This window comes from Triturus cristatus, chromosome 8, assembly GCF_964204655.1.
Source record: "Triturus cristatus chromosome 8, aTriCri1.1, whole genome shotgun sequence".
NCBI classification, from domain to species: Eukaryota; Metazoa; Chordata; class Amphibia; order Caudata; family Salamandridae; genus Triturus; species Triturus cristatus.
Window position 1 is genome coordinate 21,950,517 of NC_140591.1, and position 17,988 is coordinate 21,968,504.

The 17,988-nt window shown below is 47.6% G+C and overlaps 1 protein-coding gene across 1 annotated transcript; it reads right to left on the bottom strand.

Annotated features, from left to right (window-relative positions):
• Positions 1-1,265: 1,265 nt before the first annotated feature.
• On the bottom strand, positions 1,266-8,522 carry LOC146799861 (fibulin-2-like). Its single transcript, XM_085620757.1, has 2 exons — positions 8,121-8,522; positions 1,266-1,905 (listed from the first exon to the last, which is right to left on the bottom strand). The coding sequence occupies exons 1-2, from the start codon at positions 8,124-8,126 to the stop codon at positions 1,528-1,530; spliced, it is 384 nt and encodes a 127-aa protein (XP_085476883.1). The 5' UTR covers positions 8,127-8,522; the 3' UTR covers positions 1,266-1,527.
• Between the last annotated feature and the right edge of the window lie 9,466 nt (positions 8,523-17,988).

Genomic DNA, 17,988 nt, shown 5'->3' on the forward strand with positions numbered 1-17,988 from the left:
TCCTATGCTTTGTGCCACTCATTGTTATTTACAACGTGTGGTATGGGCAACCACGGTTCTCCACCTTCCTATGCTTTGTGCCACTCATTGTTATTTACAACGTGTGGTATGGGCAACCACGGTTCTCCACCTTCCTATGCTTTGTGCCACTCATTGTTATTTACAACGTGTGGTATGGGCAACCACGGTTCTCCACCTTCCTATGCTTTGTGCCACTCATTGTTATTTACAACGTGTGGTATGGGCAACCACGGTTCTCCACCTTCCTATGCTTTGTGCCACTCATTGTTATTTACAACGTGTGGTATGGGCAACCACGGTTCTCCAGAGTGTCAAGGCGAGGTTTGTTTTGCAACAGACTGCAAGAACATCCCTGCCTTCGGGTTTATGAAGAAGAGGGATTTGCCATTGTGATCGACCCTCAGAGTGACCAGATTCAACACAGCCTATCACAACCCTTGCTCTTGTAGTTTCTACTTGACCAACACAAATGCTCTGAGCACCTCCTAAACTGCTGTTGTAAAGTCAGGGAACAACAAAATTAAACAACCCTCATAGAGCAAATACCTCTTCTCTCTGGCAAGTCATCGATCAGCGGCCTGATCGTGATAGTTGAGCAACCTCGCTATAAGGGCTGATGAGTCTAGGAGGGGCACGGGGCAGGCGCAGCTGAGATGCTGGGGCACCATGGGCATGCTCTACCAGAAGCATCATGGAGAAACTCCTGGGTCCAAATAGTTATTTCCACATATTGTCAATGAACTGAGCCAGGTGACCAGTATTCGTGGATTCGGGGAGCCCTACTATACATAGGATATTTGCTCTCGATCTCACCTCGAGGTCTACGTTTCTAATGAAAGTGGCTTCAGGGTCTTTCTCCAGTTTTTGCAGTTTCCCCTCCTCATTTGCATTATCCCCAATGTCAGAGATGCGCTGCTCAGAAATAGCCAAACATTCAGCTTGGCTGCCTAAAGTCCCTTTCGTTTTAGCTAGGCCAGCAGATAAAATATCTATCTTGGTTCGGAGTGCTGAAGGTTCTGCACCCGGGATGGCAGGCGAAGCAATGCCCATGTTCAATATGGAGATATATACAAGCAGGGAGAGGTTTACAATGATCTCCAAAGCCTTGGGAGCGGAGTGCGGCCCTGCGGTTTGTGAAGGAGTGTAGTGTGGTAGGTTGATAAAACAGCACAATATTAGCAACAAGGATTGCACAACTGCACTCAGAGCCTGACGGCGCAGCACATGAAGACAGGAAGCAGTCACTCAGCTCAGATCTTTATTGCATTCTATTAAAGCACAATCATTTTCAGAAGCTTCTGCAGAAAGCTAGTGCCTGGTGAGTCCACAACCCTACAGAGCCCTTTGACAGCGTGGCGTTGGAAGGAACAGGCATCTTCTAAACTAGGCTTCTAAGCACTGCAGGCCGCTGTCCACAGGCTGCATTGTGCGCTGGTTGCCAGGGGGATCAAGTAAGGGTTGAGCACTTTCACATCATGACACGGGATGGCGTACACATCTTCTCCGCTAGATTTCCACGCACTGCTCGCAGCCGTCCTCGGGCTGCATTGTGCGCTTGCAGTTATCTGGGATATCCGGGCACTTGATATAGGCACAGTCAAGCTTCAGGTTGCACTTACAGATGCATTCTCGTTGCGCAAAATCTGTGTACATGCTCGCCCCCAGAGGCACCAGGCTGTCACTAAACTGGTCACATTCTGCGTTTATCTGCTGATCGCAGGGGCAGCCGACATACTGTTTGCAGCACTGCGCATTCTCTTCTTGGCACCTGAAGGCCTCAATAGCACAGCTCTCCTTTGAGCACTCCTCTGCGCTGACCTCAGGGACCAGGACGGTGGCCAACCAGAGGCAGAGCCAGGGCACCACCAGCGCTTGAATCAGTTTCTGAAAAAGAGAAGACGAGGCGTTGTTAGCAGAGAGGCGCTGCGAACAATACAACACATCTATTGTGACTATTTGCAGTGCCAACATATGCTGAATATGAAAAATCTACAAGGCAAACATGAGGCTGCCACGTGGGTTAAGCATGTGATGGAGCAGGTAAAACAACATTTTGTATACCTCCTCTCATTTGCATGAAATTAATTACGTAATCATACTAAAATTAATTTACATAACCTGTTTGAAGTGGAAGTGGTACTAATCAACGTTTGCACCTTGATAAACACAAAAATACATGGGACTAAATTGCCATTTGCATGGCAAAATTAATTAATTAACATTAGTGCGCAAATTAACCGTAAATTGGTCAAATTGAATGGTTTATATTGCTTTGTGATTGTTTTGTGCCCTAAAGATTGTCGTATGGTAAGTATTATCGCTTTAAATGTTGCTGCAGCTAGGAAAATACTAATATGTATTGGGATTACTGTGGGTTTGAACATTAGAACTTTCATTTGTATATTTTAATTGCTGTTATGTCTATTTTTGCTTAAGTTAACGTTCGGGCCTGCTAGGCCGCAGTACCCAAGACGGCGTTCTCTGAAGCAGATGCCACCCTGTGCGCGCGATGATTTCTGCGCATGCCCAGGGGGCTCTCGAGATCACGTGGTGACATGAACTCCTGACGTCATGTTCCCTGCCAAGGACAATGTGTTGGGACTTGACCGCAAGCCAGAAGATGAGCGAATGGAACTTGGGAGAAGACAAAGGATGAACCTGTCAATAGGACCCTTTTGCCCTGAAAAGATACATTTGCCGTTCCTGCATGAGAAACAGGAAAAATAACTTTCAAGTTGTGACCCTTGTGCCAAGTCACCATGGAGAACCAGTTTGCACTGGGAAAAGTGCAATGAAGTATTGATAACCCCGAACTGTCCAATCAGAACATTCGGTCTGCCCCTAAAGTTGCCATATCCTGTATGAAGTAAGGCGGAAAAGGGTATAAAAAAGCCCTCACCAGTCATTGTGTGCGTGGCGTTGGGTTGTGGGTGTTGCGTTGGAGTTGCGGCTGCAATTGTTTTTGGGTTATTTTCTTTGAGTTTCATTAATTCTCAGCTGTCAGACTGGATGTGGGATTGATCCGTGCTCCGGATCGATGTATGGACTTTGCTAAATTTCTGAACTTTAGTATGCCGCATCCTGTATTTTGTACGACCGTTTGATCCTTTGATGAGGGTCTGACTGCCTGTTCCTTGGGAAAGTCTTCTGCTGAGAATGCAGATAACTCCCGATTTGGTCTGAAGCTATCGTCACCTGTCAATTGGTAAATGAACGGCTGCATTTTTCTTAAAATTATGCCTAAGTGAAATTAAAGCTGTAGTCAATAAATGCAAGATCTAAGAGTTCAATTAATGTTGAGATAAACAAAATTTAAATAATAAGAAACAAGTTTGTGGTTCTTGGTATTAATTGCTGAAAATATCAAATGTTTCCGAGGCTTTACTGGTGTTTTAGCTGGTTCTAATTCACCATCAACCAGTCTAACTAGTTGGTCCATCGACCAAACAGTGGAGTGCCTTGATGATAAAGTCAGGATTCTGAAAGTTGTATATAGACTGTGTACATAAAATATTAAGAAATGTAATCCTGATGGATAATAAGGTACCCACTTGTCCAGCAGCCCCTTTCTCCTGCGTACAGATTCGAGTGAGATTGTGTGAATGTGGAGTGTGTTGGTGTTAGGGGCCCCACCAATCAATGTATGAATGAACCTGGTAGTTAAGAATCTGTGACATAAGGAGAGTATGTAAATTTCACCCTTCGCGCTGGATCACATGTAACAAATCTAACATTCACATAAAGTGTGTCTTCATCAGAATATAAAATTATTGATCAATTTATATGTGTGATGTTTAAGCTAAAGGGGTGAATCCACCTGTAGGAAGTCTTTTACGCCGACAAACCTCAAACACCGCTCAAACATCTGCGCACAACATCACCCAAACATCTTGCAGCAAAGATACATCAAGTGACCTACAAGATCACCGAAGCAACAACACATCAAGGGGCCTACAAGATCACCGAAGCAACAACACACCAAGGGACCTACAAGATCACCGAAGCAACAACACACCAAGGGGCCTGCAAGATCACCGAAGCAACAACACACCAAGGGGCCTGCAAGATCACCGAAGCAACAACACGCCAAGGGGCCTGCAAGATCACCGAAGCAACAACACGCCAAGGGGCCTGCAAGATCACCGAAGCAACAACACGCCAAGGGACCTACAAGATCACCGAAGCAACAACACGCCAAGGGACCTACAAGATCACCGAAGCAACAACACGCCAAGGGGCCTGCAAGATCACCGAAGCAACAACACACCAAGGGGCCTGCAAGATCACCGAAGCAACAACACACCAAGGGACCTACAAGATCACCGAAGCAACAACACACCAAGGGACCTACAAGATCACCGAAGCAACAACACACCAAGGGGCCTGCAAGATCACCGAAGCAACAACACACCAAGGGACCTACAAGATCACCGAAGCAACAACACACCAAGGGACCTACAAGATCACCGAAGCAACAACACACCAAGGGGCCTGCAAGATCACCGAAGCAACAACACACCAAGGGACTTACAAGATCACAGAAGCAACAACACACCAAGGGACCTACAAGATCACCGAAGCAACAACACACCAAGGGGCCTACAAGATCACCGAAGCAACAACACACCAAGGGATCTACAAGATCACCGAAGCAACAACACACCAAGGGACCTACAAGATCACCGAAGCAACAACACACCAAGGGGCCTACAAGATTACCGAAGCAACAACACACCAAGGGACCTACAAGATCACCGAAGCAACAACACACCAAGGGGCAGATCTGTTAACATTTTGCACCAGGTTTGTGTCACAAAAGTGAGACAGACATGCATAAAATGTTTACTTCAAATTTTCTTTCCATTGCAAAACGTGTTTCTTTTACTTTGCGTCAAGGGGGCATCGCAAAGGTGGCATGTGGGCATTCCCAAGCTACCACCCATGGTGTTGACACAAAGCCAAAGCTACAAATACCGATAGACACACCTTTGTGGCAAACAATAATGTCTCTTTGTGGCCGCATTAAAAACGATAAGTGCTTTAATGTCTTCAAACCTGTATGCTTGTGCATTGTGCCACACTGTACAGCGCACACCAAAGTGCAAAACATTGGTCTAGGCATAGCATTTTGTGCTGGATGGGTACAGCCCAGGACAAACATTTGCAGGCGTGCAGAGGTTTGTGTGTAGTGCCAGGCAGCCTGGTTGATCGCCAACGCTGTGTGTGTGAGGGGCATCAAAATGAAAGATGCAAGGAAGGCAAGGAAGTACATGCAGGGGGGAGGAAAAGGAGGGTGCCGAGGAGGAAAGTGATGGGATGGGAGGGATGCAGATGGAGGATTCCAGGAGGAGGTTGGGGCAAAATGATGTAAGTGTCTAACAGAGTGACCGCAGAAAAGTGTGGTGTGAAGGAAAACACGGGAGTGGCTGAGACTCTAAAAGACCAACACCCTTTCCAAAGTCCTTTGTAATGTTTAATCCACAGTCCGATATTTTCACAATTTAAAACACTTTTAGTTCTAATTATTGCAAACAAAACTTCTGTAATTCATTTATCTGTTACTGCTTACACACACTATCACGCCAGTAGCTCTGCTCGCTCTAGGTGCATGTCTCTTACTACGTCATATGTCTGGGTGCAATAACAGAAACCGATACTGGTCGGTGGCACACTATGGGAAGCACAGGGTTTTAATGTAAGTGCTTTAAGTCACATCCTAAATTGCTTTGGCCATGCCTCTTGGAGAAGAGTCCTAGTTATGCTGTTTAGGCTACACCCCTTTTAGTGACCCCCTCACTTTTTTCATCCCACGTAAAGCCCTGGCCAAAAATTCAAAGAAACCCAGTCTATGAGATGATGCGCTCACTTGGATATTCTGGCCGAATCTGGCATGTGTGGAACACTGTCCCTTACAGCGATTCACCTGTCTGCACATTCAGCCATCCTCCATATATCCCACCTGTAACTGTTCACACTAGAGAGTAGCTAGTGCACTGCACCGCTGTGCACACTCAGAGCACGCACACCCTGCGAAGAGCACTGTGCGTACATCTGGGACAGTGTCCCTAACACAGCGATTCACCTGTCTGCACATTCAGCCATCCTCCATATGTCACACCTGTAACTGTTCACACTAGAGAGTAGCTAGTGCACCCCTGTGCACACTCAGAGCACGCACACCCTGCGAAGAGCACGGTGCATACATCTGGGACAGTGTCCCTTACAGCGATTCACCTGTCTGCACATTCAGCCATCCTCCATATATCACACCTGTAACTGTTCACACTAGAGAGTAGCTAGTGCACTGCACCCCTGTGCACACTCAGAGCACGCACACCCTGCGAAGAGCACGGTGCATACATCTGGGACACTGTCCCTTACAGCGATTCACCTGTCTGCACATTCAGCCATCCTCCATATATCACACCTGTAACTGTTCACACTAGAGAGTAGCTAGTGCACCCCTGTGCACACTCAGAGCACATACACCCTGGGAAGAGCACGGTGCGTACATCTGGGACAGTGTCCCTAACACAGCGATACACCTGTCTGCACACTCAGCCATCCTCCATATATCCCACCTGTAACTGTTTACACTAGAGAGTAGCTAGTGCACCCCTGTGCACACTCAGAGCACGCACACCCTGCGAAGAGCACGGTGCGTACATCTGGGACAGTGTCCCTTACAGCGATTCACCTGTCTGCACATTCAGCCATCCTCCATATATCACGCCTGTAACTGTTCACACTAGAGAGTAGCTAGTGCACCCCTGTGCACACTCAGAGCACGCACACCCTGGGAAGAGCACGGTGCGTACATCTGGGAGAGTGTCCCTTACAGCAATTCACCTGTCTGCACATTCAGCCATCCTCCATATATCACACCTGTAACTGTTCACACTAGAGAGTAGCTAGTGCACTGCACCCCTGTGCACACTCAGAGCACGCACACCCTGCGAAGAGCATGGTGCGTACATCTGGGACAGTGTCCCTTACAGAGATTCACCTGTCTGCCCATTCAACCATCCTCCATATATCCCACCTGTAACTGTTTACACTAGAGAGTAGCTAGTGCACCCCTGTGCACACTCAGAGCACGCACACCCTGCGAAGAGCATGGTGCGTACATCTGGGACAGTGTCCCTTACAGCGATTCACCTGTCTGCACATTCAGCCATCCTCCATATATCCCACCTGTAACTGTTTACACTAGAGAGTAGCTAGTGCACTGCACCCCTGTGCACACTCAGAGCACGCACACCCTGCGAAGAGCATGGTGCGTACATCTGGGACAGTGTCCCTTACAGAGATTCACCTGTCTGCACATTCAGCCATCCTCCATATATCACACCTGTAACTGTTCACACTAGAGAGTAGCTAGTGCACTGCACCCCTGTGCACACTCAGAGCACGCACACCCTGCGAAGACCACTCTGTGTACATACGGGACAGTGTCCCTAACACTGGGGTTCACCTGTCTGCACATTCAGCCATCCTCCATATGTGATACCTCTGACTGTTCACACTAGAGAGTAGCTAGTGCACCCCTGTGCACACTCAGAGCACGCACACCCTCCGAAGAGCACTGTGTGTACAACCAGTGAACACTGGGGTTCATTTGTCTGCACACTCACCCATCCTCCATATGTGATACCTGTAACTTCACACTGTAGAGTAGTGAGTGCACCCCTGTGCACACTCAGAGCACGCACACCCTGCGAAGACCACTCTGTGTGCATACGGGACAGTGTCCCTAACACTGGGGTTCACCTGTCTGCACACTTAGCTAAGAAAAAATAATTTCGGAGGGGGCTAATTGTTCCAACAATAGGCCGGGTGGAGAAGCAGGGGCGAAAACACAACAAAGCCTCATTAACAGGCAAATGGTCTTTTAAAGACCTGTGAAGTATTCGGTGCGGCTGTGTGCGTGCCCGGGAAGCTGTGGCCCGGAAAGCTGTGGCCCGGGAAGCTGTGGCCTGGGCTGACACACCCGGTGGAAGCCCACCCTGCCAAGAATCGAAAGAATTCCCTGCAAGTTGAACACAGATCTCTGCAGCAGGCACATTAACACAACGAGCTAGAGAACAGGCTATACTTACCCCCATGGTGAGTGTGATTGCGGGTGCGGGTGTCTGTGTTGCAATGTGTGCTCCTCGGCGGACTTCCTCAGAGACTTGAGTACTCCACCGCAGCCGCACACCAGGTTATATGTACACCGTGAGCCGAGAGGCCACGCCCCCTATCCTGGCTTGTTAGTCACGACAGAAGCAGCAGAACCGGTTCATTCCTGTCCCCTGAGCTGTCCTGCAGCTGTGCCCTAGAAAGGACCCGTCATCAATAGGGCTTTGTTGTCACACTCCTCCTGGTCCCAAGAGGGGTCCTTTCACCAGCCGAGACCACCGACCGGCGCAGCAATTGGGCAGATTTCTGCCTGTGTCTTCGTGCAGCCGTCCTTGTTGCACGTGATCACCATCAAAGTGCCAGTGAACTCACCAATATATGACGTCAGTTATTGCTTTCTGGAGATGCAGGGGGTGGTACTGGGGGAGGGGGCCGGTGTGTCTGTGTTTGTTGGGGGAGAGGGGAGAGGTGATAAAGAAGTTTGCAACTGGCTGACTGGCGAGTGCCCCCCCCCCCCGTCAGGATGGGGACGTGTGTACATTTTTATTTATTTATTTAATGCATTTTTGATAGCGCGGACTTTACCCGAAGGTGTCAGAGCGCTGTACAATAGAACCCGTTTACTTTGCATGAGGGAGATGTTACAAAATAGATCATTACAGGAGTAAACAGGAGACTAGAAGAGGGGGGGGGGGGTAACACCATAGAAGGCAAGAACACAATGTGTGAAACCGTCATCAATCACTCCGATCGGTGCACACATGTACGCGGTTCATGTGGATATATCCACACGTGACCACGCACAATGGAAACAACAAATACCCCCCAAAAACCGCCTCCAACCCCCCCCTTACTGCCCCCACAACAGGGCAGGGACCCGCCCGCCCTGAACAAACGAAACAACCTCAACCCCAAGAAAACCAGGAAACGGAAACAAACGAGGAGAGGAAGTGAGCTGTGTGTGTGTTACACAAGCGGGTGCGGTCTGACGTCATCAGCCCGGGGGAGAAACCCACAGAAACTGTCGACTCACAGCCTGGGGAGGCACTACATCAGAGGAGCCAATGACAGGGCTGCAAATGTACAGCAAGGCTTGGAGTGCCACGTGCCCTGGGCAGCACCCCCCCTCCAGAAGCATTCACCAGCACTCGCCACGCCCTCGCCATGCCTGGCGCAGGCAGAGGAGGCCCAAGGGGCAGCTGCCCCAGATGGCCGGTGTTGTTTCCCAAAGTTATGGCCGCCTTGTGATGCGCAAAAAAGTAGGTTTGCCCTCAAACACTGCCCTCTGTTTTGCTGCATACAGCATTGCGGAACCCCCACCTTTACTACGCAGCGGTTCTTTCCATCAGAGAATTCCCTTCTGGCCTCTTGGACAACAGTGAAGGTGTCACGGACAAACAGTTGTTATGTTATGTTCCGTTGTGTTACTGATATTTATAGGGCGCTCATACACCGAACGGTTTCACAGACAAACACTTCCGCGCTCCTCCAGCTTGCCCATCTGCGCAGAGTCCGACAGACCCAACATTCTAAAGTTGTTGCGGCGGGACCTGGCCTCCAGATCCTCAAGACCCCAGATCCCCATGGCCGCAATTTCACAAAGTGTCCTCTCCTTTGCCAACAATCTGGTGGACTGTGCCGCATCGTCATCTTCAACATCCAGGATCCGGCACTCAGCGACATCCATTCGCTCAGCATTATTTATCCGAAGGCTTCGATAACTTATCGAGAGGGGAATGCGCTGCATCCAGATTTCCTCCAATGTCCACATGTTCAAATCACTTCGAGTTGTAGTGTTCCTCATCACAGTCCTTACTAATGAGGCTGTGGCCTCTGACGTAGGCCACCCCAAATATCAAATAACAACCTTTTTATCCCAGAAGCTGAAACCCCGCCCCTATACTCTGTGGACATAGAAGAGGGACTCACCCTTCCCCACATCCTGTTATTTCAATCAATAATAGAACCACGTAGCTAAAAGAGACTAAGGAGCCGGGAGGGCGGAGGGAACGTAGGACTGTTACGAGGAAGAGTACGACTCGGAGTAATGAAGATTACTGGTAACTAATCCGAGCATTACCTCCTCCTCTGTCTTCCTTGTCCCAGTCCTTACCAATGAGGATGTACTCAAGCTGTACTCGAGGATGTACTCAAGCTGTACCCCCGTATATGGCTCTACTACATAGAAAGAAAAACACAAAAAGACCCAGAAGCATAATTTATGCAACACCAAGTGTCTGTTTTTTGTTGCAACGTAATCCAAAACTGCAGAAAGAACTCCAGTACCAAAAGCAGTAGTGCTGGAACCCCCCAACTGCAGCCGATAATGTGATACAAATGTATTTGGGGAGACCCAGGTGGCCGCATTACACATTTCTGTGAGAGAACAAACTTGTTTGCGGCCCACGAAGTAGACACGGCTCTTGTTGACCTTTGTTTGACTGAATCTAAAGGGGCGGGGCCGCACAAATCATATGAGGACAAAACTGTTTGCCTCACCCGTCAACTTAAGGGAGAAGAGTTTGGACGAAGCCCTCTGTTGGGTGTCCTAAAGGTAACAAGGAGGAACTGCGCCTTTCTGTACTCGGCTAAATTTGATAAATAGTACAACACCCTATGGCAGTTCAAGTTGCTCACCCACGCACACAAAACACTACACAACGAAGGAGCGGTGTACCTCAACGAACGAGTGAACTTTCACCAACCCACCAGGGAGCTTAGTTCCAGATTCCTGTCCCTAGCAGCCAGCCAACGCATCGGCCAGGCAAACAGCGGAGGCCGCTCCTTCTCCCACGTGGCGGCTAAGACTTTGAACACCCTCCCCTGCACCTCAGAGCCGCACCATCGCTCCAGCAGTTCAGGAAGGACCTCAAGACCTGGATGTTCGACCAATAGGAACACGCAGCATGATCCCACAGCGCTTCGAGACCCTAACGGGTGAAGCAACCGCGCTTTATAATCCTGATTGATTGATTGAGATGAATGACTAACAAATGCAGAGAAGCTTCTTTTTCCGAAGAAGGGTGGGGGAAACACAGGCAAAACAATGTATTTGGGAAAATGAAAAGACGAGGCCACTTTCGGGAGGAAAGTTGGATCAGTCCTCAGTGTAAATTTGTCTGGAAAAAATATAAGGTCCGACTCTTCCACCAACAAAGCTCCAATGTGCCCATGCTGCCCACCAGGCATGATGGCAACCAGAAAAAACACCTTGAATGTTGACATCATAAAGGCACGGATTCCAGAAGCTCAAACGGAGGACCCGGTGAAGCCTTAAAGACTAATGGGTGGACACAGCTGGGAATGGGCGAGCGGATTGCATGCCGCCTATTTGGGAAGCTTTTCAGTAGTCTAGTAACCTGGTTTGCAATCTCCCCAACCTCCGAACCACTAAAAGCCCTAATAGCTGCCAATTGACTTGCTAAGGTGGACAGAGCAAGATGTAGCAAAAAACATTTCTTAGAAAATCTAGAGTAAAGGTAGGGGGAAACAGAATAACCCCTTGTACTACACCAACCTTCAAAATTCTTTGGGTTCCTGTAGTAATTTCCAAGAGTGCAAGGCCGTCTGGACTGCTGAATTGTATCAGCCACCCCCTCAGAACATCCTAAGCTAGTTAGTCATGCCCTTTTAAGCTCTAAACTGCTAGTTCGTGCTTCTTTAGGGGGGATTGTGGCAGAACAGGAACCCCTAAAATGGGACGGTGATCTTGGAAGAAGCCAGGGATTCCCCACTGCTAACCTGAGGAGAATGGGAAACCACGGTCTCCGTGACAACTGAGGGGCTACCCACAGGACCTGGGCTCTCTCCGGAATCACCTACCCAAGAACTTTGGGAAGTAAGAAACAGGAGACAATGCATAAATCAGAGCCTTCGTCCAATGAATTGAGAGAGCATCCTGGCCCCAAGCTTTCTAAGAGGGACCCAGGAAGCAAAGTCTGGGAAGCATTGAGTTGCGGTCCTTGGCCAACGTGCGCATCCATGGGAGCCCAAACCTCTGTATCATCTGCAGGAAAATCACAGGGGTGATACTCATCGCCATGAAGGAATGAAAGACCCGGCTACACTGATCCACAATTCCACTCCCCTTCCCCGGAAGTGGAATCGCTTCCAAAGAGAGGAGTCTGGACTCTACCCAGGACCCTGTTTCTCTTGCTAAAGATGCCAGGTCTCAGGCTCTCATGCCTTCCTGGTGATTTACATATGCCTCGGCCACCTGATTATCTGTCCTTAAACTGCCTGATTGTGAATGAAAGGAAGAAAAAGTTAAAGAGCCTTGAAAAAAACTGCCTGGTCCCTCCAGTTCGACGAGTTCCTCCATTCTTCTTGGGAATAAAGATTCTGAGGAGAATGAGTTTCCAAAACAGCCCCCCACCCCTCAGACTGGCATCCGCAGAGGTAATGTGTGGATCTGAAGTTATCACGGAAGGAGACCCCTGCCCAGATCCTTCGGAATCAGCCACCAGCTGAAGTCCTGCCGTGAAGTCTGTGAAACTGGAATGAGCTTCTGGTATTCTTGAGCCCATGGACTCCAGTGGCCCAACAAGTGCTGGACCGAAGGGAACAAACACAGCTGAGACCAAGGGAGAAGCAGTAGACAAGATGACATCTCTTCCTGGACTCCCAACCACCCCCTTGCCGTTGCTGACTCCTTCACCAACATCTCTTAGAAATGTTCAGTCTCTGCGTCAAATTTAGAGTCCTTTGGTCTGGAAGAAACCAACACCTTTGCCTTCTGCCTTCGAAAGAGAACACCTATATGCTGTGTAGTCTGATATAGTTCCTACTGGGATTTTTTGAAGTTGAAAAGGAATCCGTGTTCCTGCAGGACTCTGCACACAGTCTGAACATGATGCTACGCCTTGGAGAACGGAGATGCACAGATTAGTAAATCATCCAGATAAGAAAAAGGAGTAATGCCTTGTTCATGCAGTACATCCACCAAGGCGGCTAGAACTTTACTAAATACACTTGGTGCTAAGGAAAGTCCAAGAGCCAAGACCCTCAACTGGTGTAATGATTTCCAGCCACACAAATATGGAGAAAACTCAAAGCGTGCACGAATAAGGACATGCAAGTAAGCATACACTAAATCCAGAGATGCCCAAAAATCTCCCTCAGATGTTAAAGGAAAAATGAACCATAAAGTTACAATTTTGAAGGGTCTGCATTGCAGAGATCGGTTTCATCTTTTGGGATCCAGAATAGGTCTGAAGTCGCCTGAAGGTTTTTGAACCAAAAATACTGCCATCCCCCATCCCTCCTGGGGAACAGGAAGAAGGTGTTCTTTTTCGGTAGGTCTTCTATACTGTATATACTACACAGCTTTACATTTTTGAGGGTTGTGAGTGGTGGCAAAGTATTCGTCTAGCTCATTCTGAAACCCTTTTTTGTAACCTTGGCATAAAATGTCCTATACCCAGACATCTGATATTGATTTCCCCCAGATTTCGAACAACTGAAGAAAACGACCTCCCCCTGGTTCCGCGTAGTCAGGATTTTTAAGATGTTGACTGCCCTCTTCGTGCTGATTGATGCCAGAATTGATCTGAGGGAGTGACATTCCCGCCATGTTCTGTCCCTCGAAAGAGCTGGAAAGAACTTCTCAAACCTCTTTGAGAAGCAAACCCGAGTGTACCAGAAAAGCCATGCCCTCTTGCAGAAAAATGAGGCGGGGCCATTCATTTTCTGTCTTCTTTTGATCTCTCTATCAGCTCTTCCAACTGTGTCCCAGACAGTTTGCCTCCTGCGAAAGGAAGATGGCTTAGCATAGTGTTTTGGGACGTCTCCACTCTCCAGGACCGCATCCAAATGTACCTTGTAGCTGAAATGGCAGAATGTGAGATGGAAGCTGGAGCAGAAAGGGAATCAAGATATCCGCTCATAATCCGACCTGCTGCTCCTCAGCTGTCAGTCTCTCCGAGCAGTCAGGACCTTCCTGGATCTCTTCCGTTAGGGATTGAAAATCTTTCAACAGGGAATGGACTGTATAAGAAGCATAAGATGATGCTCTCATGGCAAAGTTTGAAGCAGCAGAAACCTTTTTCTACTGCTGTATCCACTTTCTTATCAACCCCGTCTGAAGGAGACACATTATCTTGCTCCGCCACCTCCACCTCTGGATCTAAATCAATGTGTTTTCTCTTAGAAAGCGCTTTTCATCCTTCCTCCCCCATGATGGCAAGAAGCATAAAGCAGGTAGCAGAGACCCTCCTTTAAACCCTCCCAAATCTCCTGGACTGAAATCTCACGAGATCTGGAAGTTATGAAAAAAAGTCCTTTTTAGGTCGAGCCTAGTGCAGCGCGCATGCGCTGGCTGCGAGACTTCATGTAAGGGCTTTAGAAATCTCACCACACGCTCGCACACAGTCGTGCGTGTGCTTTTGGTTTTGTCCCAGGCTATTGGCCTTTGCGTGCGTCTTTTTAACAAAGACAGCACGCAATTGGGCAAAGGCGGGCGCATGTCCCGCTTTTGCTCCGCCCACGGCCTAATGCGTGCGGTTACCTGCACAGGCACCATCTGGTTTGAATTATCGTGCCTAGCCGCGGGCGCGATAATTGAAACCAGATGTCTCGCTGTGGAGCGCGCACCACTTGCGGGCTTGTTCCGTTTCTAGTTTCTTTTTTCTCTGAGCGATTCCATCTCTTCCTGGTATGGGTGTTTTATTCTACTTCATAGACAGAAGCAGAGATTTAATTCCCCCAGCTCAGCACTGTTGGTATTCTTTTCTTTTGTTAATTTAGATATAAAAAAAGCTTTTCAAAGGACCACCCCAATTTATTGGAATTTTTTAAAAAGAACATTTCGAGAAGGATTCGGCATTTGCTTTATTTAATAATAAAAAAGTCCTACAGGAAACCGCTGGCATCGGAATTGGTAGTGCCTCCATGTTATGTGAAATATTCGGCTTCCTGTGACGTGGTGGGAGCGGTCACCTCTTCACGTGCCAAACAGGCTCGGCACAGGTAAACCGGACTCTGCAAGAACGCCGAGCATTTCTGCGTTCACCCACTGCTGCCGCTGTAAAAACAGGGCGTTTGTTTACCTCAGACCTGTGGTGTTGTGGTTCGTGGCGACCACCTTGCGGGCATTGCGCCATGTGGCGCGTACAGCTAGCGTCGTGCCAAACTACGTCTCTTTTTGAATTTTCCGAAAGAAGAGGGGCGGAGAGGGGGCGTGTGTGCATATATTTGCATTTACTTCCCTTGCTATTGCTCGGTCAGTGTTTTGTGCGTGTTTTATAAGCTGAAGTGCAAAGAATGTGTCAGAATCTGCATCGCGCCTGTATAAACTGAGATAAAAAAAAAACCCTGCTTGTTTACTTGAACAAACTCCAGCGATTCCAACATGCTTTCATTCCGCCCGCAGCAATAAAGGGGGTTAAAAGCAGCGGCGTGCGCTCCTCGCGGTTTCCCCACATTAAACAGTTCACCCTTGTTGCGTCCAAGTCCTTGGGCTATGTGTATTCAATTAAGGGGGAGAGGGGCATGAAACAACCTATTAAGAAAAACCATTTCTCTTCAGCTGAGAGAGCAATGCTGGTCTCTCTCGGCCCAGCAGCTGATCCGCAGCTGAGAGTACACGTAAGCCGGAAGTACGCAGCAGCGTGATACATAAGCAGATTTAATTCAGTGCAAGCTGGCATCCGCAGCTTTTCATCATGTGTATTGGCTATTGAAGAGGAATACAATGAATGTATACCTACACATACAAATAAATACACAATATAAACATTATTTCCAGATTTACCTTAATCTTAATACATGTTTAGTATAGTGGCCTGCAAAACCCAGCACAATCGCAGGAGTCCGGTAAGTGAATGGCTGGAACGACTCTCTGGTGTAGCACTCACTGTCAGCCGAGTCACTCACGGTTTGACTAGTTTGGGTAATGGAGTCACAGGGCTATTAGATGATGTGCTAAGAATCAAACAATTCGCTCTAGCGAATGAGCTTGTATTCAATGCAGTGCCTGCTGGGTGCGAAGCCTGCAACATAGTTGTCAGAGAGCACCTCCTTCTGGGTAGCGTGTAACACAAAATAAATGGCACTTTTTAGTACGCATGAATTTTTTTTATTGTTTGAGGTTTTAGACAAGCTAATGTGGATGAGCATTTTATTGGCCAGTGATTTACATCAGTGAAGTAAACTGTGTACATTAGTAGATGGCAGATATTTCCTGTAAGTAAACAGGAGTCCAGTAGTCTGTACGTTTACACGCCCGGGGGGATTAGGGGTGGTTGAAGGGGGGCTTTCCCACTACTTGATGCCAGAAATGTTAGTGGGAAGGAACTGCTCTGTAGGCAGTTTACATTTCCTGTATATACCCTCTTTGGAGACTTTACAATTGGTGACCATCTTTACTTTTCATTTTTGAGCTTCCCAGAGGTCGTATGTCACCAACGGCGCTGTTAAGATCTCAGATAAGAGTTTCCCACAGTGTGGCAATCACTGGTACAAACGCAATGCTTAACAGTGGCTGGTAATTGGCATAGCCAATAGATCTCGCTTTTGGGACCTTATAAGTATTTACTTATGCAGCACAATATCCTTGGTGCAACAACATCAACTGTTGCATCATAGCTAAACACTTATAAGGTCCCAAAGGCGAGAACTATTGGCTATGCCAATGCTTGTTTTAATTTCTAACCCATATGTGCGAGAGCCAAGACTACCTCGGGTAATTCTCATCCCTTATGAATGGACTTCCTAATTGATTGTACTAATAAATGTCCACATAAAGATTATCCACATACAAGAATATCAAGGACAGTATAGATATAGAGGAAGGAATTATTGGACGGTAAGTCCATTTAGGGAAGTAAAGAATCACTGTTTCTAACTCCACATCGGTGCACCTTAACGATATATGTACGGTGTAGGGATATTTGTGTGGACTCGAGTTAGTTATAGAAAATCTAGACTTACTAACCTGTCAATATTTTTTTTCAATATTTGTTCTCGATTTTTAGTATCATTGGTAGGGTCACATGGACAGAATATCGAGATGGTAAGTGCATATAGGTAAGTATAGATTTACGATTCATAACTCCACATCTACGCACCTTGAAGATATGTATATCATCAAGTATATATACGTGACAATATATGTAGTAAAACACCTATAGAAATTTTAGAAATTTACCTTAACAATAGTTGTGTCCACGATATTCTTGACTCAATCTTTTGTCCCACAATATTTTTGTTTCCGATATTCTGTGTAAACACCACGTCATTATTCTGACTTTGATATTTAGCACGCATGCTGCCTAATTTTCTTTTTTTGACTCCTTGTACCAGTCCTAGCGGCCCTACTCACTGCACTGTTCACTGCATCCCTAACCACAGGCCAAGCGCCGCCTGCCCTCAAGGAAGGGTAAAGAGCCTCTTCTGAAGAAGCCTGGAAGGGACGCTGCCGCCCCCAGTAAGTTCAGACCTACTCCCCTGCATTTCCCAGTTGTCTACATCCTGCAGTAGGAAAAATACTTAGATAGCAATCAGGTAGGCAAGTATGAAAGGAACAGTATTCTCAAGGATGCCCAACTAGGCTTCAGGGTGGGCCAGTGTACAGAATCAGCCTTAATAGCTGCTACTGAGGACTTTCAAAGGGCAGCTGATGTTGGCAGTGCCAAGACTCTGACACTTTTAGATCTGTCAGCAGCGTTTGACACTGTCGTCTGTCCGTCACGTTTGACAGACTCTAAGCCGCAGGAGCAGCTGTCCAAGCACTGTCCACGTTCACATCATTTTTTAGCACCGCTTGCAAAATAGTCTTTTGAGAAATTATAATTCACGCAAATGTATCCTCAGTTGTGGGCAATATACCATGTCTCCTCACTTCTTTAA